The 25,148-nt window shown below is 38.2% G+C and overlaps 1 protein-coding gene across 9 annotated transcripts in view; it reads left to right on the forward strand.

Annotated features, from left to right (window-relative positions):
* The window catches only part of LOC134527342 (F-actin-uncapping protein LRRC16A), a 324,842-nt gene that overhangs the window by 180,918 nt on the left and 118,776 nt on the right, over positions 1-25,148 (forward strand). For all 9 annotated transcript variants that reach the window (XM_063359938.1, XM_063359939.1, XM_063359940.1 and 6 more), the window contains 4 exons: positions 404-541; positions 3,505-3,670; positions 7,069-7,221; positions 16,484-16,600. In XM_063359938.1, coding sequence (XP_063216008.1) covers positions 404-541; positions 3,505-3,670; positions 7,069-7,221; positions 16,484-16,600 — 574 coding nt within the window. The remainder of the gene's footprint in view (positions 1-403; positions 542-3,504; positions 3,671-7,068; positions 7,222-16,483; positions 16,601-25,148) is intronic.

The following is a 25,148-nucleotide window of genomic DNA, read 5'->3' on the forward strand; positions in this document are numbered from 1 at the left end:
ATATAATTTAAATATATTTTGATGTGTTTACTTCCTCCGATGGCATATATTATCTCCAAAAATATCATGCAGTCATACAGGTCGGCTACTGTGAATCTGATCTTGTAGTCTTAGTAGATTGCTATAGAGATGGCATTGTCCTAGATATTATTTTTTCAAATATTACAATAATTGGTATGTTTTAAACATGTGTTTTCATTATATGCTGTCGGATGGCAGCAAGTATAATATTAATATTTATGAAATAATTATTTAAAACTGGTTTTAATTTGTTAGCATTGTGTTTATTTGTGGGTCTTGAAAACTGTTTTTCTATTGATTTAGTAAGGTACACATGATGGGAAACTGGAATAGTGATTCTGTGTATAATGTGATGGTTGTAGAACTGTGGGTGGTGTTTCAGTGGCAACATGATGGGGGATGCGGGAGCTCGGTTGCTGGCAAAGGCACTGCAAATCAACTCACGTCTGCGTACTATCATCTACGATCGCAATAATGTCACCGTGCAGGGGTTCAGTGATCTTGCGTATGCTCTGGAGAGGTGAGTGTAATCGTGCACTCAGAGCTGGCTGGTGGGCAGTTACAAGTGTACGTATTCAATGTTCTGGCTTCACCACAACTTCATTGGGCCGACTACACATGCCCGTACCTGCCCTATTTAATACTCATATCACTTAAAAATTTTAATAATCAAAATTTAATACAGTTGCTGTGAAGAATGCTTATGTTTTATTTGTTTTTGAAATTGTATGTTGATGTTAATGAATGTGATTTTGTTGTCCTCTCTAGTTCAAGTAATAGTAATTTAAATTACAGAAAGTTGGCATTACAGGGTTTGCAAAAACAGGGAAATTCTGGAAAACCAGCAAAATTCAGATTTCTCAAAATATCTCTTAAATTCTTGAAATTTACAGGGAATATGACAATATCTCAGTTACAAAGCATTATTAATAATGTTGAATCCTAATGTTTTAAAACCAAATGTATTAAAACGTAAATTTGTGTGCCATTAATATATAACAGTAACCGATTTTTCTAAAATATTTTCATTGCAAGGGTCACCGTCAAATATGGTCCACATCATATATCTGTCTTCAGTAGAATACGAGTGAAGTATTTATGGTCCGTGTCTCATCTTATTACCGTGTAAGAAACATGGCACCTGCAATGGTTCTTCATCTCTCCCCTTTTCATCATTTGTGGCCCAAAATACTATTTTTTGTACTCGTGTTTTCCTTCCCGTTTAATGTATTTTTTTTTAACAGTCTCCTTCTCCTAGAGAGAACAGACGGCATGCAGCGAAATCTTTTTTGTCAGTTCCTTCTATAAAAACAAGCACACCCTTTACAGCGGTTTTGTCATGGATTGTTGCAATAGAAAGTGTGAGCAATCTCATACAAAAACAATTTTTGGATACATTTGCATCACAAAAACCTGTCGAGATAGACAGTTCAAGGACATTTACAACGATGAGTGGGAGGGAGAACCATAAACACTGCTGCATTACACCACGAACTCATTCACGCATGCACCCCCCTCCTTTTTACACTCTCTGGCTGGTTTATATTTAGATTTTCCCCTCTTACCACATGCCAGCATGGTGGCAGACAACCACAAAACCTACCGGCAGCGGTCAGGTAGCCGCCCGAAAGGCAGCACTCACGGCTTAACGGTGCAGTTCATGATATTTTAATTAGGTAAACAATACATACATACTTACTCGTGACATATTTATTAAAAACCAACACTGACTAGTTATTTATGCACATTTTCAAGTACACTTTTGTTTTTTTATATCCAAAATGAAAAAAAATATTTGCTTAAGTGTCACAGTACATGTAATCAAACAAAAAATTGGCATAAAATGTGCAATCATCATGCGGGCAGTGTTTTTTACAAAGTATTCATGGAAATGAAAAGAGTGCAGACTATATATTGTGCAGGAAAACATTTTGTACTCAATCCTGCATGTTGTGTGTGTTGGTTAAAATGTATTTTGATAGTAATGTGTAATATGATATGTCTGTCATCTTCCAAGATGGACTGATCAGACAAGTTAAAAATGTTTGATCAGAGAGAAAAAACAGGGAAATCTCAGTGAAGTTAGCTTAAGTAATATTGTGGGAATCCTGTGTGTAAAAGTTATAAATATTTTAATTAATATTTTATAGGACTGTTTAATACCTGATACTGGTATAGGATGTCGGCCGATACTAAAATATCGGCATAGGTATTGAAGGTATCGAAAAGAAAAATATTGTTACCAACGTGACATTGGCCGGGACACGTGCAGGTGCAGAGCTGGCTGGCGACTGCCGCAATATGATATGTGCCGCGCGCGCCTGGAAGATAACAAGGATTGTCGCTTTCCCCCCTCCTTCACACCCTCCCTGCGCGGCACCATGCCTTTGACACGTAACTGACACCTGACAGCTGGGAATTGCGCGAGCCGCCGACACGTGTTTTCGAGAGATTTCTGCCGTCGGGACGGCTTGTGATGATGCGACAGGCCCCGGCCGCTCTCGTGAGTTCTGGAATTGCGCCGGGGCCTTTATATATGCCCGAAGACGTCAGTGGATTTGAATGGAGTCAGTTCGGAGTGTTCAGTCAGGAGTTCTCCCGCGGCTGAGTTTTGGGCGATAGTGCCGCGGGTGCGGCAGAGTGGCGAAGTCCTTAGACAAAGGTTCCAGGGCAGGGAGAGTGAGTGAGTTCAGTGGAGTCGGGAGTTTTCCCGCGGCGGAGCTTCCGGGCGATAGAGTCGCGGGCGCGGTGGAGTCCCGAGCGAAGTTGCGAGCGATTAGTCGAGCGGATCCTCGGCGAAGGGGAAGTGTGTCGGCGGCGGTGGAGTGTGGCGACGGAGTCCCGCGGTGGAGACCTACGAGGGGTGCTGCGGCGAGAGTTGCGCCAGAGGTGCGGCCCAGCGAGGTGTGTGGAACGAGTGACTGGGAAATAGACCTTTCTTTAAGAGTAATGAATTATTTGCCATTTTAGAAGAGTTTTGTAAGTGACATAAGTAGTGGCAATAAAGAAAACTGTGTGTGATAAAAATCTTTAATTGGGCTATCCTTTACGAACCCGCGTAAAATCGTAACAATATGTTCACAACTTTGAATTTTTTGAAAATACTTTCTATGTTTGTTTGTTATAGTTCTAATATTATTTTTATGTTAATTGTTTTAACTAATTTTTAAACCAAACTTTAAAATTTACCAAATGAGGCACTGGTTAACTACAAGGAAATAAAAATTAAGTTTTTAGCTAATAAATAAATGATGCACAATTTCCATTTGGGTATCTTCCTTTGAATTCATATTTATATGAAAATGACTTTGAGCATATTTATATAAAAAAAATTGTTTCAATTATTTATTTATGTAATGTGGCCAGTAATGTAAATGGTGATTGCAGAATCAGGTATTGGTTTTGGTATGGGAAAAGGAGGTATCAGAGCAGCCCTAATATTTTAAGTGCTGTTTCATGTTCGTGTTTCAACAAATGTTGCAGCAACTACACGGTGCGCTACATGCCGTTCCCAGTCCATGACGTGGTGCCGTGCATGAAGACATCTTCGGAGCGCACCGACACAGTCATGCGCAAAATACAGGATCTGCTGCACAGGAACGTCACACCTAAGAAGTACAGCCAAGGCCAGGCGTTCAGGCTGCAGCAGGTGTGAGGATTACTCTGCTTCACGACATTCCTGCTTCAAACAACTCTGTTTTGTTCTTCACTCTTGTAATCTCTTGATTTTTATACATTTACGTTGTAGGTATTATACACTTATTGTTGGCTTCGTGTTCCAACATTCTGAACTGTATTTCTCTCAGATTAGCAGTTAAGTTGATGTGAATGCGGCTAATGATTTTGGGTTTTTGTTGGAGCGGGGAGGGGTTATTTCATTTCTGAACCCTATCTTCACCTCTCATTCTTTTATATTTTTTTTTGGGCAACAAACAAGTTTGTTGTTTGAATGAGAAGCATTTCTCAGCCCATGACTACATGTGTAATTATATGGCATGCAGTGGTTCTCACAGTTAAATTTTAACATTTAAATTTTACGGTTCTTGTTAGAATCATGTCTTAAATGCAGAGGGAAATAGTATCAAAAAAATGTACAAAAACATGTCTGACATGCAATACTTGCTAGACAAATGTTTCACTGTTTATCAGAAAATATTTAACAATGAAGTAATATTTTTGGACTAATAGAACAGTACCGTATTTACCCGAATATACTGCGACTCTGAATTTAATGCGACCCTAAACTTTCTGATTGAGTGCCTAGAAAAATAAATTAATGGAGAGGAAACCACAGTTCAAATACAAAGTTATAGAGAGGAAATGATAGTTAAAAAACACAGCACTTATTTTTTTAAATTTTAAATGAAATTTTAAATCAAAATTAAATATATAAACTTACCCAGGCAAATATAAATATGAGTTTGTCACAACACTAACAAAATTAACATTAACAGAATTTGTTATGAAGCTGGTAAGGCAAAATCATTCACTGTCAGTGCCTGTACCGTTGCTGCTGCTACTGCTACTACTGCCTTGACCTTCATTTTACCACAACAGATCATCTTCAGTGCCATCCATGGCATTTGAAATGCAACACTTCTTAAAACCACGGACGATGGACTCTGGAGTTATCCTTTTCCATGCAGTGGAAATCCATCTTGCTAGCTACAGAATTGATGGTTTCTTCATTTTCCCAGTCGGTGTGAGAGCATGGTCACCTGCAAGCAGCCAATCACTATATTGTTGGCGAAGGTGGTCCTTGAATGGCTTGTTTACCACAACATCGAGGACTTGTAGCTGGCTTGTCATTCCAGCTGGAATAACAACCAAGTCTGTGTTAAAATTACATACCGCAGCTTTAACCTCAGGTGTCAGATGTCCCTGAAACGCATCACGAACCAACATGCCCCTTTTCTTCAGCAGTGCACCAGGGCGCCGATTCCACACAAGTTGCAACCATTCTTGCATCAAATCACTCATCATCGAGCCTTTTTCTTGACAATGAATGAATACGTCCGGCGGAAATGCTTATTTGGGAAGTGTTTTTCTTTTTAATATGACGAATGGTTGAAGTTTCCTGCCATCTGCCAAAACAGATAACATCACCGTGACTCGCAGCTTTTCATTACCAGTCGTGTGCACAGTAACAGTCTTGACGCCTTTTGTATCAACAGTAGTGTTGCGGGGCATGTCAAAATAAACTGCCGTTTCATCTGTGTTACCGATTTGGCCGTACAAATAGTTGTGTTGTTTACGCAAACCAATCACAAAACGCTGAAATCTAGTCAATTTCTCTTGGAAATCTTTTGGCAGCTTTTGTGCTAATGATGTTCTGCGCCGCAAACAAAAACCGCAACGGCGCATCATTCTCACGCACCAGGCAGTACTAACCTTGAAGCTAGTCCGCGGAATATTAAACTCCCGGGCAATTTCTAGGGCTTTTAAACTTATTACTTCTCGCGAAATAGGCATCCCGTCTCTTCTCTTCTCTTTGATAAAATTCACAACGTGGGTTTCAATATCCGAGAACCATCTTTTTTTTGGCCCTTTGAATGCTTTCCTGGTACTACTTGCGTTTTTTAGACAACGCAAATCTTTCCTCCAGTTACGCACGTTACTTTCACTGATGTCGTATTTACGAGCAGCTTGGCAGTTGTTCGTTTGTATGGCATAATTTGCCACAATAATCTTAAAGTTAGCATCGTAACTTCTTCTCAGCCCTTTAGGCATATTTAATCGTGTACTCCTACGCTTCTCTACAGTATCCATGTTATAAAAAATCTCTCACTTTCTTACGATGCAAAACAAAACTTACGTCACAGTAACATAGCACAAGCGACCAAACAATCGACAATCGCTTCTACCTAATACTGACCCAAGCTGAGACTAGCAGCGCTGTTACTTAGAGGTGTAAGAGTAACGAAAAAAAAGCGTACCCGTATGTATTCGTTACTATAACAATTAGTACTCGTTACTATCATATCGTTACGTTACTCGTTACTTCTGATACTACATAGCATGCAATGTTATGTTAGAGCAAAGAATCGAGTCGTATTGCGTACGCGTACAGTATGACGTCGCGGCGTCGCAACATTCGTAATTTGTAGAAAACATACCCAAACTGTGTAATGTGCATTTTTTTCACTTTTCCGTATTTTTAACCAGACTTGTGTTTAAGTCATTCTAAATTTAATTGATTTAATAGGTAAAGTGTAGAACTACAAGTGAACTGTTCCATACTACGAAAAATGCGAGTAACGAAATGCATTCGAGTGTAACGTTTCGTTATTCGGTACTAGATGGCGCACCCGTTACTCAGTACCGAATTCATATGGTTTGCTACAGCTCTACTGTTACTTCACATCGCTGGCGCCCGCCATGACCTTGATACAGTTGTCTCGCCGCGTCGTTTCAAAACATTCCTCCGGCGGCAAAACGTACGTTTGCGATAATACTGCGAGACTCACTTTCTTCAGTTCCAGCAATTTTGGTAAAAATCATCGCATTATATTCGGGTAAATACTGTAAATAAATCATAAACAATAGGAATAGCATGTATGACTAAGCACACAGTGTAAAATAAGATAACAACTGGGCAGATAAAGCTACACTGGGCTAGGAATAGTAATTATTATTAGGGATTAATACTGGTTTTTGTTCTAGTTTTTTCTTGTGCTTGTATCCAGTCAGGTAGTTAATGTTTCCTATGTTGAGCTTGGCTGCAGTCAGTACACAGTTCACATTGCTCCTGCTTAAGTCCAAGAGGCCTCACTGGTTGAGTGGTCAGGTCACTGGCTCCCTAGGTAATCCGGGTAGGAAACGTGGTTGACGTTGCCATGAGTTGGTGGGTTTTCCCGGTGGTCTCCTGTTTCCCCCCCATCAGTTCATCCCGTAATGCTCCATTCTCACATCATCACCCCGTATTGTTTGTAATGACTTTATCGTGAACGAGACATTCGGCCTCAATGGATTCATGTGATCATTTTGGACGTGCAGTGTGAGGATATGTGAGCAGGACTCGGAGCCAGCCGTGCGTGTGTACGCCAGGGCTTCCTGCTCAGCTCCACGCAGCAGATGGTGGACCGCCTGGTGGTGCAGACCCAGGACATGATCCGCAGCCTCGCGCAGGAGTCCACAGACAACAACAACCAGATCAACCTGGCCACCGGCCTCATACAGGATGCTGACAACTCCAAGCAGGTGTGCTGCCACGTTTACCTCGGTTCTTGCTTACCCTGTTCGAACCCTGTCCATGCAGGCCAATCTCTAAGTTTTAAAGTCAGCCTTTGGAAAATGGAAAACATAACTGTTCGTAACATCATACAGTTCAACGCAAACATTGTCTGGTTTACCTCTGTTCTGAGTGTAAAACAGCATAAAGTCATCCAAGACGAACCCACCCGATGGAATTCTACATTACACATGCTGCAACGTCTACTTAAGCAAAAGCAGGCAGTCACCCTAGCTGCAACGAAGCTCAATTTGCCTGCAGAACTTTCGACTGCAGAATGGAATTTACTTGCCCATGTGTCTGACTTACTAAGCATTTTCAACCATGCTACACTTGCTGTTAGTTCTGCAACTGTGACTGCATCAGAGGTAATACCGATTGTTAACAGCACACGTAGAGAGCTACAAAAGCCAGCACCCAATGGCTCAGGAATTCTGGGTATGAAAAATTATCTCATTTCTTCATTGAACTTAAGGTATGCAGAAGTGGAGCAAGAAATTTTGTTTGCAGCAGCAACACTTCTTGATCCTCGACTGAAAAGCCATGTGTTTGTTAACCAAAAGTGTGTTGAAGTGGCACAAAATTGATTAATTAAAGAAGAAAGAAAAACCAACTGCTCAAAGCCTGAGTTACCCAATGTCCAAACAAAGCAAACAGCGGCACCAGCAGCGAGTCATGAAATGTGGGCATTTTACAACAACATCATGAATGATGCAAAGTGTGAATCGAAGGAAACTTCTGTGAAGGATGAAATAAACACTTACCGTCAGGAACCAATTCTTCCTCCCACTGCAGACATTTTCAAGTACTGGAAGGAAAATTACAAATTCCCTAACATTAAAAAACTGGCAAAAAAATACCCTAGCATACCACCATCCACAGTGTATTCTGAAAGACTTTTCAGTACTGCTGGCCTGGTAGTTGACCAAAAGTGTCATCGATTAGACCCTGAAACTGTGCGAAGGCTTGTTTTTCTAAAAAATAAAAATTGTAAATTGTTTTGTTTGTTCACAGTAGTGACATTTTGTTGAGTTTTGAGTAGGCCTTATGTTTTTTTTAATACATTAATTTACATCCTCTGGGTTAATTTTTGTAGGATCTAAAACTAGTGATGTCTAATTGTTAAAAAGTTAACTACAATATCTTTCTTTTATATGTACATAAATTAAAAGTTTAAAACAGTTTCTACAATTTGATAAGTGTTGAATTTTTTCTGAAAGCTGTTTAACTTCCAAGTATTTGCTAAATGTGTGTGGCTTTAAATAAACCTCTTTAATTCAGAATTAAAGTGAAATTGTCTTTATGTTAAAAAAATCTATCAGTGGTTCAGTATAGGAATCGAGAATCGATAGGGAATCGAGAATCGATAGGGAATCGAGAATTGGGTATCGAGAATTGATATTTTGGAATCGTCCCATCCCTACGGTTTTTGTATCATGGATCCAAAATTGTCGCAGCTGCATACACTTTGATGATATATTCTACACCATCAAATCTACTGTGCAACGAATGTAGCATTTCAGTAATAGCAGTTTTCAAACCAAACACTTTCTTTATCTTGAATTTTTGGAGACCCCTGTCAAGGCTGTTAACTAGAGGTATAACATCAGATATCATACAGTTTAATGAACTGAGAGACAAAGTCGCTTCCTTGAATAGTTTTAAGAGCTCGATGACCTCTTCGGCCAGGAGAAAAGTGAGTGTTAAGTCCGGGAATTTTACGAGTAATGTTTTGTAAAGCTTCTTGCTGTTTAACTAGCCTTTCTAACATGTCAAAGCAAGAGTCCCATCTAGTTGGTTCTTCTTTGATGAGAATGTGTTGTGGAAGCTTGTACTTCATCTGAGCCTCTTTCAAAATTTTTGTTGATATAACAGACATGTGAAAATGTGACACAATTCGTTTTGCTGCTGAAGTCAATTTTATGACAGCAGACTGATTCATGCACCCATCTTTCACAACCAAATGCAGTCTGTGTTGAAAACAAGGAACATGAATGATGCAATGTAGCAGAGAAACAGCATTTTTCATGTTCACTGCACTGTCAGAAACAATTATTTTCACTTTTTCTTCAATACCCCATGCAGAAAGGGCTGCCCGAATGTTGTCGGCAATGAGCTCACCTGTGTGATTGGCACCACAAAATGGCATCACTTCTAAAGACAGATCAATGAATTCCCACTCTTCATCTATGAAATGGGCAGTTATATTAATAAAGTCACCACCAGCACCAGACGTCCACAAATCTGTCGTAATTGCAACATGCCCAGCAGCTGACAATATGTCTTTAACTTTAGCTCTAACAGTTTCAAGTAACTCTGGAATTTGTTTACCCATAATGCCCTTCATCCGTGGCAACAAATAATGTGGCTGCAGGGTTTTGACAAACTGCAGAAAACCTTCATCTTCTACGATAGATGCTGGTTGCATATCGAGGCAAATCATTTTCACTAGTGACTTGTCTGCTTAAACACATCGTGGATCACTTCATTTCCATGTTGTTTGCTTTGCTACAAAGAATCCCAAATCATGCTGCTTTAATTTATTCTGAGGTGGTTCAGTGAACTGGCAAAAACTGGTTGAAGGTATATAGAGAGAATCACATTTGTCAGAACCACCAACTTCTTTTTGATGATGCAGGGATAAGTGATTCCACAAATTTGATGTATTGAATGTCCTAGAAGATTTCCCACAACGCAATATTTCTTTACAGCAATAATTGCAAATTGTTTTTGCCTTATCATTGGTTTTTACTTGAAAATGTAACCAGATGTCACTTTTCGGCGGCATTGCTCATTGTACTCCCAAAACAATAATGCTTATAACCCGAACAGCTCTATACTAACAATACAGGTGGGAGTGTGAAAAATAACCTAATGGCAAGAGGCATGCCTTCTGCCATCTATCAGACTGAGATGAAAACAACGCCACGTTTTCACACAAAAATTTTGTAGCAATCCGGTATTAGTCTCTAGTGTATTTGCTTATAATGTATGAATCACGAGTCACTGTATGTACTTAGTCCAGTGTCTCAACTGTAATCTACGAAAAATACCGTCCGAAAAACATCTAACTTTTGTACCCTTTGTAAAATTTCATCATGGTAAACGACACGCTAGAAAGGAAGGTCTTCAATTAGCAAATTTTGTGACCATTGTTCAAGTGTATCACTCCATTTATTGGTGTGAAAACACGTTAAAAATACGTGAAAAGTAATTTCAATAGAACTTTGAAACGTACTGCAGAGTTTATAAAACCACACATCTTTATTTATGTTGTTGGCAATGCACTCAATATAGCCAACATAATACCTTTGCTGCAACTTGCCCTACTTAAACACGTTTCATATTTTAGCTTTTCTAAAACTTACGTAACTTCTTTGTATAGAACAGCAGTTGGCGACCATGAAATGACACGGAAAGAAAATGCCTGTTATATCAAGCAGCAACTTTATTCTTCTTCATGTTTACTTATGGCTACACCACTTATTATAGTTATTAAATTAAATATCGTAATTATTTACATTTATGTTTTCAATTTGTGTACACTTAGTGAACTTCGAAAATTCATCAAATGAAAACATTTTGCGAATATCTGAAACAAATAAATATGCACTAATGACTGGGATTTGTGTACACATGGAAGAATTTTACTGTCGGGATGCATTGCAGTATCAGAAAGAAGAAATAGGCTTGAAATTGTTTCAGTGGAAAATATGCTTGGAATTACTAGGTAATATGGTGACGTGAAGAAAGATAAATTACGCCCGCGGAAAATAAGCTTGGAATTACGTTTAAGGTTATGTGAGAAGTATTATTGGCGAGAGCAAACATTGTTTATCAAAATATCGCAAGTATTTACCGATGTCCGATATTGAAAAATGTGCCGACATTTCCGATCTCCGATATTGAATATCTAATATCACTAGTTGCTTGTTTTTAGGCGCACTTTTAAAATGTTGTATTGACTCTTACAATTGGTTGTAATGGTTTCAAAATTTTTTGATAGTGAACCAGGAGGTGTAGAGTAAAAAAGAGGCTCTTCCACCATCATGAAGAAAAGAATAGTGTAAGTTGGCTTGGTCTATTTTGTGGCCTATATGTATATTCCAGGTAGATTTCCTGGTTAAAGGTGATAGTATAAATTGAAAGCCAATACAGCCTAGAAGTATTGATGACATATAAACTTTGAGTTAAAAGTGAATTTCAGAAGATATTTTATTATATAAATCAGTGCTTGATTGTATGAATGGCATAGCCATTTTATGTATCTTCTGACGAGTCTAACTTTTCCACTGTTGAACTTGCATAATTATTTTTGGCTGTTTGACTTGACATAATTTAATCAGCAAGAAAATTTATCCTGAAAAATGATAGCTAAGTCCAGTTGTTAAAAACTGGTATTTAAGAGATCTTTGTCTCATACTGACGGAGTTAGACCAATTTCAATTTTATTTTGCTGGAAAACCTGAGAATTAAGAACTTATATCAAGTGTCCAAAATTACTCTAGTTATGTAATGAAGAATTTTAACTAATTTATGAACTTTTGAGGTACCTACATAATTTCATTAGCTAGGAGATTAATATTTTTTTGTTTTACATGAATGTGGAAATTATAATTTTTTTTATGATAATAGTTTATAAAATTATTATTAAAAGTAATCCTAATCAAGACTATAAGATATTGAAATACATAGTGTATGCTACATGTTAAGTTTTTGTGTTTCTATTACTAAATTACATATATCAACTAGCTGACCCGGCAAACGTTGTTTTGCCATATAAATTATTTCTAGGGAATTTATAGCTGCAGTACCCGGCGTTGCCCGGGCTGAATACATGATGAAGGGTACCTTTTTCGAAATCAGATGTAGTTAGTAATTGTCTTCTTAATTTGAATGTCAAGTGTGCAAAATAATTTATATCACTTTCAGATCCCGACAGACGTTGCTCTGCCAGTTTATAGTTATTTACCTGGTCTGTATGTAATCTAGACTCTATAAAGTAATATAGAAAAAAGCTTAAAAATAAGAGATTACAAATATAGAAAAAATTCAATTATCTAGCTAATGCTCGACATGCATTGCAATGCCTCATTCAGCTATGTTTTGTAATATGTTTGAAGTAGTTACACATATACAAATCATCTATCCATCTCTCTAAACATATATTTATCTCTATCTACATCTTTATATATCTATGCATCTCTCTATCGCTATTTATCTCATTATATCTACATATTTACATATATACCTCACACTATCTCTATCTCTTCTATATATAAATCTCTATATAGCTATATACATCTATATATCTCTTTATCTAACCCATTTCATTCTCTATACCTCGCTCTATCTCAACTTATCTCTCTGTCTCTCTCTATCTCACTCTATATATATCACTCTATCTCTGACTCTCTTTTATATTTAAATAAATTATGTCATTAGTGTGCACTTATACAACAAAAACAGACGAATTACCGCTATATAATATGAAATAAACACATTTTTGAAACGATTTGTGCTCCAACTATTGCAAAATAGTTATACCGTCTCAGAAACCTTCACGGGCATGCGCATTACAACTCACCAAAATTGCATCGCAATTGGATGAATGGTATAGTAACGCATACGGCACAAACAAACGAAAATTAGACATGACAAACGCATCAAACGATGGTGTGTTTAAAATTCAAGGCAACTAACTCTATCTATTGACGAAGTTAAGAACAAAACGGTTATGAGCGCCTTTATTTTGCTAGCCGCTGCGAGCTCCACTAAGCGGGCTGGTCTCACCAAGGAGAAAAATATGAATTTGCCAGACCTTACTATGTGTATGATCGTGTGGCAGACATAAAGAAATGACACTCCCTCACTATTTGTATGTCTATGACCTATGATTTTTTCTGTTATAAAATGAAATTATCACTTTTTCACTCCCTTAGGGATGGAATTTCATATTAATATGTGGTCTATGTGTTAATCCAGGTAATGAGCTCGCTGTAGGCGGGGAAGGTTGATCAAGTGTTAATTGATCAGCTATCGACCGGGGTTGAAAAATATAAAATTCTATTAAAAATTAGGGGTTGGGGGTAGAAGGGTGAAAATTTAGGGTTGTGTGTATTTTTTAATGCCACATTATAAAAAAATAAAATAAAAAAATTTCTCCATAAATTAAAAAAAAAAAATTTAGGGGTGGACTACCCCTAACATTTAGGGGGATGAAAAATAGATGTTGGCCGATTCTCATAGATACCGGATAAGCACAAAAAATTTCATCAAAATCGGTCAAGCCGTTTCGGAGGAGTATGGCAACGAAAACTGTGACACGAGAATTTTATATATTAGACTAGCTGCCCGACCCGGCTTCGCACGGCTATACTAATGGAAAAAGAATTATGCCACATCTCCCATTTACAGTAATGGTAAATAATAAAAAATTCCGTGAAAATTTATTACAATGCTGTATAATGTACCGATGGTTTCCCGACTCGTGCACGCAACATAAAACTGATGTACCCGTACTTCGCTATGGCAGTCTACAGGCAGATCACTCTTGCGCCGCTTATTATACATGCCCCTCCTTGTGGGTACGCCACTGCCGCGCGATGCCCGTTGCCATGGAGACGCAGAAGGCATGAACAATTGAAAATCCTGTTCTCATGCAGACAAAGTACTCACTGTTTCCTGGTTTTAACCACCCATGGGATCTAATTTTCGGAAAATGTCATCCTGCGTAACATAAGGAACATTACTGTGAAGTTTCAAGTCTGTAAAATATATATACTTGAAAAAAAAAAGGGCAATTTTTGATATTTAAAGTACCCGCAAAATTTCAACGGTGATGAGGACTGCACTAACAATGAAATAGTCGTTGCCATGGAGACGAATGAAGCATCAACAATGCTACAGCCGTTGCCATGGTGATTTCCTACCAAAAACTGGAAATAAAAAAAAATTTAGGGGTGGACTACCCCTAACATTTAGGGGGATGAAAAATAGATGTTGGCCGATTCTCATTGATACCGGATAAGCACAAAAAATTTCATCAAAATCGGTCAAGCCGTTTCGGAGGAGTATGGCAACGAAAACTGTGACACTGAGAATTTTATATATTAGATAGTTACATACTACACACTTACACACATAACTACAGGGTGGCCCATAATTATGTATATAATGTTTTAAAGATTGCAGTAAGAAACTAGCAACATAACTTGAAACACCCCATAAGAAAAAGTGAGGTGGTGTCAAATCAGGAGATCCAGTTGGCCACTCCACAGACCCACATTGACCAATCCAGCGGTTCGGGATTGTTTCGTTCAGTCACTCTCGCTCTGGTATGGCATATTATGGCCGTGCTCCACAGGTCATTAATGTCCGGTTGTGCAGACCGTAAAGGATACACAATGTCTGTAAGCAATTTAAGGTAATGTTCTCCAGAAATTTTATCATTGAAAAAGAATGGGCCAATCAACCCAGCATAAGACACACCACTCCAAACCATGACACAAGGAATTTTGTCATGCATACTGATGTTTATACAATTAGGATTTTCTTTCCTCCAGTAAATTCAATTGAATTGGTTAACACCTCCCGAAACATGAAATTTGGCCTCATCTTTCCAAATGTGTTTTTACAAACCAGGATTTTCCTTCAGCATTCCCAACAATTTTTCTGCAAACTTCAAGTGCCTATCTGTATCATCATCGTTAAGTAGATCATTTATCATACAAGGATGATATGGCTTTAATTTCAAATCCTTTATTATTTTCTGCAGTGTTGTGCTTGATATGTTCATGTGCCTTTGAGATTTTAGCTTCCAAGGGGACGAGTTAATGGCTTCCAACACATGAGCTCTGTTATCATCAGTATGCATACTCCGGGTTGTACCTGATCCTTTCGCATGCAAAGCACTACCAGTAGCGTCAAATTTATTGTTTATTCTGGGAATTGTTAACACAGAGGGGCCATTTCCTCCAAACTATACTGCCATCCTCCGTCTCACCTCCACGTAATTGTTTGTTACAGAATACAAACGCAAACAATGCACCAGCTATTCTAGAGACGACCATTCTGCCATCCTGTCTGGCATACACTAATGGTTCTAAGTCCAGTGACGTTATCCCCACTCTCAGGCTACACAGTGTTGCCATATCAAAACTTTTTGTACAGACTTACAAATACTACAGTTAGTCAAACATCATATACCGTGTTTTATCGCACAATGGTCGCACGCGCGTATTCGTCGCAACCATATTTAGGCTGTCAAAATTTGGATAAAAAAACTTCTCGCGTAAACGTCGCATGATGTTTTTGGTCCCGCTAGTAGATGCCGAGCGCTTTGTGTAGGTATCTTTTCGGTATAAAACAATGTATTTTAAAGTATAAATCTAATATTTATTCGGTCATTACCACTTACTTAATAAATTAACGGAAAAATATGAATTTGTTTGACGTGTAAATTTTCGTATAAAGATGTTTTTTAACATTATTTCCTTTATCTGATCGTCTGCGTCGCCGCGGTGTAGGTATAATCTAATATTTAATTTCGGTCATTACCACTTATTTATTTAATTAACGGAAATACAAAGTTGTTTGACGTGTAAATTTTCTTATATAGACGTATTTAAACGTTATTTCCTTTATCTGATTGTCTGCGTGCCGCGGCGTACCTCTTATAAAAATGTAGCCAGCGCATCATTCATGTTTGGTTATGTTGCTTCCCATATAGAGCGCGCGCACGTAGTCGAATATCAATATCTCGACGAGTGCATACAACGCGCGCTCTCTATCAGGTGCCGAGTTAACTACATTTCATAGCCCGCATTCTTTCGTGGCAAGTGTGTACTACGACACGTTAATTCACATCAGATTCAAGTGGCTTGCATTCGCGTTAGAGTTTTGGTTTTTCTATTTAAAGTTGAAGAAAGGTTTTTTTTTAAGGAATTATTAATATAGATTGTTTGGCGTGCTCTTGTATACTCCACCATTTTTTTAAATAAACGTACTTTCCATGATCGGGTTTTGTTTTTATGAATAACCTTACCTAACAAAAAATTTTTTTTCCACATATTCGTCGCACCCCTACTTTTCAAACTTCATTTTATAATAAAATGTGCGACCATTATACGAGAACACGGTACATAATTTGTGGGCCACCCTGTACCATACATAATAATATCACTCCAATGTTGTCAGTAACCTTGCACATGTGCATGTGTGTGCTCGCAGCTGCTGCCGAGGCTGCAGGAGGTGGCTCAGCGGCGTGAGGAGAGTGGCAACCCCATCGAAGTGAAGCTGCGGCAGATGTCCGACGAACTGCATGCCGTAGTAGTTGCCTACCTGCAGGTAACCTGTACCCTCAACTCCCACTGTCGTGTGTTGGTCTCATACCATGTGAATTGGTGTTGCAGTGGCTTGTACTGCTAAGATTATTCCATAAAAATAGTAAATGTAATAAATTTTCATATTACCAATATGTGGGTTGTTTTTACAGTAAAACCCCACTGTTACAAACCCGATTATTACGACCACCTTGTTACCACTCACCACCTCCGGCTATCTCAAAATTAGGTCATGAGTTAACATACAGGTTGGTAGCAAGTCACGAAGAAATTTATACGCAATGTTCAATTTATTACCTGTTTCCTGTTTTTCTTTTATTCATGTAAAAATCACAATTTATTCCGCACAACAGAGCACAAAAAAAAAAATTAAACTGTACATCCAGAAAGGAGAAAACACGGAGCCATCGCCCGACCACGGCCTGCTTGGCCCGGTGCTCGAACAACGACCGCCTTGCCCGGTGTTCAGACAATGATTGAGCTTACAGTCTTCTTTCCCTTTGTGTGGGCAGTAACCTGGGCTCGCTGATGTAATTTTCAGCCAATCACGGTGCATGGAAACAGAAACTTCCACGAAATTCTTACAGCTGTTCCCACGACGCAGCAATATTATCTCTCTCTCACACTCTCGTGACAGTGACTAAAACGCCTAGCATGTGAAACAATGCCTCGGTCGTGGAAATAACGAAGAATAATTACGTCAGCATGCCTTCCCACACAAAGAAGCCAGCAAAAAAAAATTACTTCAAAAATATGAATTTTAAAAATAAAAACAATAAACCCGGTGAATTAAGTTCACAATAACTTCTAAAAGGAAAAACTTTACATCTAACCTGAAATATGACAAAACTTTTATAACAAATTATTATTACTTGATTGCATGGGGAAGGCTGTAATCTGGGTTGTTACAACCTCCCTAGTACGACCCCTTTTTGAGGAACCATGAAAAATGTGTGTTAAAGAGTTGTAAATTTGAACGAGTTGGCCAAATGTTTGTTTGAAGCTCGTTGTACTGCATTTCTCTTGGCGAGAGCTATACTTCACGTAGCACAGTAGACACTCCTTCACTCTGGAGCATCCTCTTATCCTTCCTCTCACAGATAACGGTTCCACGGGGATTACATCTCTGCACATCGGCCGCCCGGCACCGTCAGCCATCTGCCAACCATTGTGATATCACTTGCTTTTAGACACGCTACCCTCTCTGTTTGCTACTGCTATTATGACTGCGTGATTTTGTCTCTGTTGGTTTTGATTACTGTTTATTGTCGACTTACAACTTTTTTTTCTTCAATTACGTTGTACTTTAGAATTAATTTTGTGAACAGTTGTTGAAAACCTGCACATTTTAAACATATAATATACGAACTTCTGATTAATGTAACATGAGTATAAAGTAGGGCTATGTGGGGTTCCGAAATTCAGGAGAAGTTTTAGGATTGTCAAGAGTTTTTTTTTTAATTGAATAGAAGAATTAATTATCAGTTTTTTTAGGGTTATGTGGAGAGATTTCATTTTTCATTACATTTAGCTACGTAAATTGAGAGAAAACTAATACAGAAAAAAAACCATTTAACATGTTTGGTCAGAGACATATCAAACGTGTTATCAGCGTACTTAATTTTATAGGGAAAAGAGTAAACTGCATTCCCCTTCTTCAATTGTCGTAACATTCCACATGTTATCGCTCATACGAATGATTACATAGCATGGCACAGCACTTAACCTTCTTGATGTCTCTGGCGTGGTATATAAATATGGCCCACATCTAAAAAATAAAACATTTCAATGAAAATTCCTTGCATTATCTTTATGTAGTCAATGTCAAATAGACTTAGCGTTCTTTAAAGATACAGTTGCGCTACATATTGGACCATTTCTAAGCTCTTTTTGGTGATGTTAGGTATAGTCCAATGTGCTTTCCTGAAGTATGTTTACTTTTTAGAAGTCATCTGCTATTAAAATAAATTATATTTCAGTTTAAAACTTGTCAATTTCTTGTCACAGATGACTGAACACTGACTTGTTATGAAAAATGGCATATTTTAACGTAAGGGTTTGTGGGGAGTACATCCAAAATGTTTATTACGACCCCCTCTCTATTATGAACATATTTTCGAGAACCATAAGGGGTCGTAACAATGGGGTTTTTACTGTTACTACAAATAACTAAGCCTAAGCCCGATGTGCCTCACGCCGTCGCCACCCCTCTCCTCCCACCATGACCCTCTATTTCAAACCTCCCGCCCCGTGTGCAGGTGTGTGTGTGTGCGTGTGAGGCTGCCGACAAGAGGCGAGAGTAGAGTCTGTGCCACGACCCCTTTTATTTTATCATTCAATTTTAATGTTTACGTAATTGCTACCTGTCTTTTCTTTAAATAATATATTCCCTAAGGATTATGTTTGCAGTGCTAGTTGATAAGGACAGCGCAGCGCCCCACGCGGCAGGCAATGGAACTACCCGCAACCAGTTTGAACCATAATCATAATTAAAATAATTAATACTCAACATAAATTATTAAGGAAACCTTGGTATAATTTTATTATAGAATTTTTAGTGTATTTGTTTTAGTTAAATATGTGGTAATAAATAACAGGAGAAACTAACGGTAAATCCTGCGCTTTCCGGCCGCCATGCTGCCCTGGCCTCTTCAGTCGCTTCCGTTCGTCAACCGGGGTAGGATGCTTTGTGAGCACCGCACAACTTCATATTTTTTCAATCAATTGTTCTCTTAACATCCGCCGGACTTTTCATAATTCTGAAAACCTTTTTGTATCTGCGAGGCCTACTCCGGGTGGCGGCCGACTCGTTTTAATAAGTATTTAAGTTCATTTCGAATGTTTAACCACGAACCGCGTCTTATACTCATGAGGCCAGGCCACGAGGTGACCTGGTCAGCCTGTAAACCGATTCTTTCCCGCCGTTGGCGTTATTAACAGTTTTAATGTGGGAATGGAGACGTAGCGCAACTAGAGATGTGTTTGCAACGTTGCTGGAATAAAAGGAGTACGTCGAACTTGTGATTTTTAGTCGAGTGACCACGTGTCCCTGATCCTGAACCACGAGGCGTGTGGGACGCCTTAAGAGCCCACTGGTGCTATATCGTTTGCTAAGGGAACCAGGCCTAGTCTTACACGGGTCACGTCACGCCCTGAAGGGAGTCTCCGCCGGGTCCACGTGCCCATATCACGTGGTGGCGCCCACTTCGACATTTCATTATTCGTTTCCTTAAATCCCTAGTACGACAAGCTTGAAAAGAACTGGTTAGGAAAAGTCATAAAATTGCCATCATGTAGGTAGTTTGAATTGTCAAACAAACATGATAAGAACAAATTGACCAAGAATTACATCCAACTCCATTGAAATCACAAAAATGTTTTGTTATTCATAAAACTTGTGAATGTTCTCATTTTAACTTAACATTCCAAACATTGCACACACCCATTCCCTACCTTCTTAGCTCCATGCTAATACAGTGAAACATAGTACTGACGTCGTCCGGCCGAAGGCCACCCCAAAGCCCGACCTGCACCCTCCAGTACCCGACCCCGCTAACGGAACGCACCCCTAGCCATGGCCCACCCGAGTCAGGCGAGCCTCCAATGCCAATGTAGAATCAAGGGCTGTGCCAAATAAATTAGACACCTCGACCCCAATTCATTAATAATTAAACATAAATTAATAGTAACTCCACTATTAATTAAAACCCCCGCCCACGGAAGGTGCGACGCAGCTGTGAACTTAACCTTAATAAGTTTGTGAGTGCCTCCTTTGCGACCTTCAGCCTTAATTAATTATAGTGTTGTGTTAACGTAAATATTACCTCCTCGTTTTTGTGTGTAACCAACCACTGGAGTAGTCAGCAAGTGACGAACAGTCTCTGGTGTAACTCTTAATATTTAAACTTAATTTACGTAAATTAGCTATCAATAATTATTCAAGAGTATCTGCAAATCAGGTTAGTTAGCAATAATTAATGTACGAATTCTTATTATTAAAATAATTTCCGAATAACGGAACTTTAGCAACTTTGGTGCGAGAGAACGCCGAGACCTTCCCTCGCGCCAAGGGCAAATGCCAGTACTGAGCGACTCGCGGACCGGGGCGGACGTGCATTCCCCGGGGAGCCACCATCCTTTGTCCACACTGAACAGTACTTCTGGTAATTATAGTCATACAACCCAAACCTATTTTATTCGTTATGTTAACTCCCCGTGCGTCCCTGGTATTTTTACAGTGTAGGGCCTAACTCAGCCGCTTAACTTCAAACTCCCCGCACGAGACATTATGTTGGGTAGTTCACTTTGCGGCACGGGCCGACTCCCGCTACCACTGAACTTTCATTAATGTCGAGTGCACAGGCACCGACGACAACTACGAGTAAACTTTGTATCTAATTTAACTGCGGGCCGCGGTTCCCACAAGTGAACCCGGATGCCGCCCAGTTAACCATTTTCAGGATTGGCCGCCTCCAATCAACCTCCCCATTAACATCGACTGGCGTGAGGGCTTAACTAGTGACAGTGCGTCAGAGCACTCATATTGAACTCATTTTAACTTTGTAGGGTAATTTTTGTGCGACATGCAAGTGTAATGTAAGTGTAATTTCCGACTGTACTCAGTCATCTAAATAAACGGCTACTCCACACCCTCCGTGCGCGACGTTTAAGTGACCACATAAATCTCGAGTTTGCGTTTGTCATTGTATTGCGCCTCCCTATCCCAGCTAGGAATCAGTGTATTATGCTGCCCAGGGCCTGTGATGTGATACCAGCTAGGATCCCCTCCAACCACGAACTTCGCTGACGGTCCTAGCGGGCCACGCAGGGGCAACGCACCCACGAGACTCAAATTTGGTTAGACTCTGAGCTAACCTGGCGCCCTCCCGGAACGTAATTTCAATAAGAGCCAATTTCCCGCTAGGATACACGCCCGGCCTCGAACACGAGAACCCGGATGACGGCAGTACAGTGAAACTCTGTTTACCTGCTTTTCACAGGATTGTTCAAAAATCTTCTAAGCTGGAAAAATGTCTAAGATGAAACTATGAATTTTTTTTTCATCAATTTGCTAGTAGTATACATAAATAAATTGACTAGTGTTATAATTTAACATTAAAACTTGGACCTAAAATGATATAGCATAAAGTTTAAATTACTGGTTGAAAAAATTTAATTCTAACTTGTTTACATGTTGAGTGATCCATTACTATTTTAAAACTGTAACTATCTGTCTGTTCAAGCATCATGCAAAAACAACTGAACTGGTTTTGATGAAACCCTTTTTGTGTTTAAAAGGATATGATTAGACTTAGAAACTGGTGTATATTTTAGCTGGCTATGATGATGGGAGCCGGAGATTTAACAATAAAACCACATTTTTTTCAACCAAGTGCAACCATTATAAGGTGAGCTCCCATTTCAAGTTCATTCATATTAAAGGGGTGTCAACTTTGAGTGGCCCCTGTACTAGATGCCATGCAGACGAAGCTTTGTTGATGCTTTCTTTCTTTCCATGGCAACTGCTTCTGCAATTTCCTCAACAGGTTTTGAATTTCCTCAATAGATGGGGTTGCCTTGAATTTGAAAGCACTATCATTTAGTGTCTTGCCTAGAGGTTTCGAGTTCATTTACACTAAGTGTACCTTTGACAACTTATAAATTGTTTTTTATGACTTAATATATATGTTGTTAACAAACTGGTACATTAACAAAATTGTTTTGTATTGTTTTGACTATTAGCTGAAGCCAGGCATTCTGCAGAGTAGGGAAACTTCGTTCCTCATTGTTGGCCAACTGGCAACCCACTTAAAGAATCCTCCAGGAATTAAATATCCTTAACAAATAGTACTAAACAAAGTCACTATCCACGTCTGTTTGTTGCATACTTCTAAACTACACAATTGATATTGATGCTGTTTTCACCATCATTTAGATAATGACTTCTGGAAAGTTTACGTGAATAGTACATTCATATTAAATTTAAAGAGCAATCTCGATGGTTTTTAAAGTTGTGAGCTTAGGTGATTACATGCTTACCCTGTTTTATACATGACTGATGAATGAAGTTAAAGTACTACAGGATTGTAGGTCTTAAATTGGTCTACAGAAATTTCTGCGAAGGATGACTCACAGTAACCATTTTTATCTTTCAAAATTGGTTAAAATATGAGTTATTTACTTATCCAGTTAAATATGTTAGTTACTTTAGGCATTTAATATATACATATAAAAATTGACTTTTACACTATATCATGTGCTACTTATAAGTAATTAACTAATTACTTATTAAGTCTAAGTGACACCATATTATTAGATCACAACCATTACAGATTGAGATGGTAAAATTTGAAAACACGTCCGAAAAAGAATTTTTACATTGAACACATTTCTTGAATTTGTTTTTAACTCCACTCTTAAATGACAACGTATTACTAGTAAATAGCTACTACACAAAAACCTTATGTACTTCCAAATTAAAATAAATTTACAACAAAAACCCTAACTCAAGACACGAGATGAAACTAATGTAGCGTACCGATAACTATTGTAGTCCTAGTGCAGTCAGACTATGTAAAAGTGGGGGCTATCTAATATGTATTCACCTGAATGTAAGATCACCTCCAATTATGCAAGTCAAGGTTTCAAGTTTTCATTTTACAGAAATATAATCAAATATATCAGAACTGTTAGCTCACTGATGTGGATAAAAACGTGTCTGTAAAACAGCACACAACGCAGCATGGTAGTTGACAGTTTTCAGGCTGCTGCAATCCAGATTGTTGTGATTTAAGTTTTATAATTTTTAGTGAATGTATTTCATGTCCCCTTTTGTTTACTCTACATTTGAAAGAGTTTAAATGTGGCATGCAGTATGCAGACTCCCTTCGTTAGCAGTGCCTGCCTGATGTTTGGTTTCATTCAAAATGTGGTGCAGAAAGAATACTTCTGTAAATGAAAGAATACTTCTGTAGATGTAAGAAATAAGAATTTGGATATCCTTACATGCTCTGAAATGTTTTAAATAATACACAGCGGAGCATGTAGTAACAGCACCAGTGATGTTTGTGTTACAAATCAGGCAGTTATAGTTTTCCACCTGACTGACAAAATGAAAAGGGTTGTCTCATGTTTACTCAAGTGCTCATGCATTGCAGATGAAAAGAGAGGACCGTGCTAATTTTTTACGATTTGCAATCTGCTATTTTCCTACTACAAAATAAAATTTATTTGATGGCTTTTGCGATTGCTTGGTATAATTTTATTTATTTTTTCCTTGCTTAAATGTTTTGTTTTTCCGCCGGCCGGGAAATTGTAAGAGATATAAATGAATTGCTAGCAGCTGCTTATCCTATAAACAAACAGTTATTCCTTCCAACCAATTTTAACCCCCCCCCCCCCCCTCCTTTTTATCAATGTTCCGGGTCACCACCTTTCCACAGACACACACACACACGTGCGCACGTAATCTCTCTCTTTTCTTTCTTTATCTCTCTTTCTCTCTACATATATATACCAGATAGAGGGCTTATAAAGGAGAATACTTGACTGAAATTTTACATCTTAGGTTTGTTAAAATTCTGAAATATAGCAAGATACTTTGTAGCAAATCTTAAGACTGCATTTTTCTTTGCCCTGAATAATCACACATTTAACAGAGACAAAGTAACCTTCATGACATAGTGTTTCAGAAAATGCACAATATCCTGTGTTTAAGTCTTTTCAAAAGGTGCTTAGGTATAGGCAATAATGGTAATGTGTTCACATTTAAAACGTATCTTCATACCTAACATTATCTTGCATACAATTTTTTGCTTTTTATTTACAAACTGTAGCTGTTTACTTACAAATTTCTCAAACATTGTTCTCACTTAGTGTGGGCTGTGAGGTATGCAAGACAGGTGATAATGCACATTCTTAAGCACTCTAAGTTGTATCAATGGAAATATTTTAATGAATATTTAAGCTATCTTCAGTTTCATATTTAACTATGATTTGAATTGAAAACAAAAAAAAATAGCACACAACTGTTTTCATCACTATCATAGTAAAAGTCAACTTTTATTTAAAGTTGGGCCCACGAACATACAAAAATGTTTTATTAATGAAATAAACTAAACAGCAGTGATATTTACATCAAATTGTAATTGTGTCTGCTGATGTTGCACACAATCCATAAGGTTTTTTAAACTTATTTATTCAGGAATTAAGTTTGTCATGCTGTTGGGCTGCAATGATCTAGAGTTTGCAGAAGTTATTTTTAGAAAATATTTTTATCTATTCATTTATACTATAGTTAATTTAGATTGTCAGCAATCCTTGAAAAATTTAAAAAAAAACAAGAGAGAGAAAAAGGGTACAAAGATTCACTAAATGGTAAATTTACAAGTACAGGGGTACATTTAATTCTTATAACTTTAATTTTCAGTGACAAAATAGAATGACCAATCAAGAAGAACTTTACTTGTTCTTCAAAACGCTGTCTGTTTGAGCAGTGCAATTCCTTGTAAATGTCAAGGAAGCTTGCTAGCTGATTAAGAAGGCCTTTTTTG

Source organism: Bacillus rossius, chromosome 1, assembly GCF_032445375.1.
Source record: "Bacillus rossius redtenbacheri isolate Brsri chromosome 1, Brsri_v3, whole genome shotgun sequence".
NCBI classification, from domain to species: Eukaryota; Metazoa; Arthropoda; class Insecta; order Phasmatodea; family Bacillidae; genus Bacillus; species Bacillus rossius.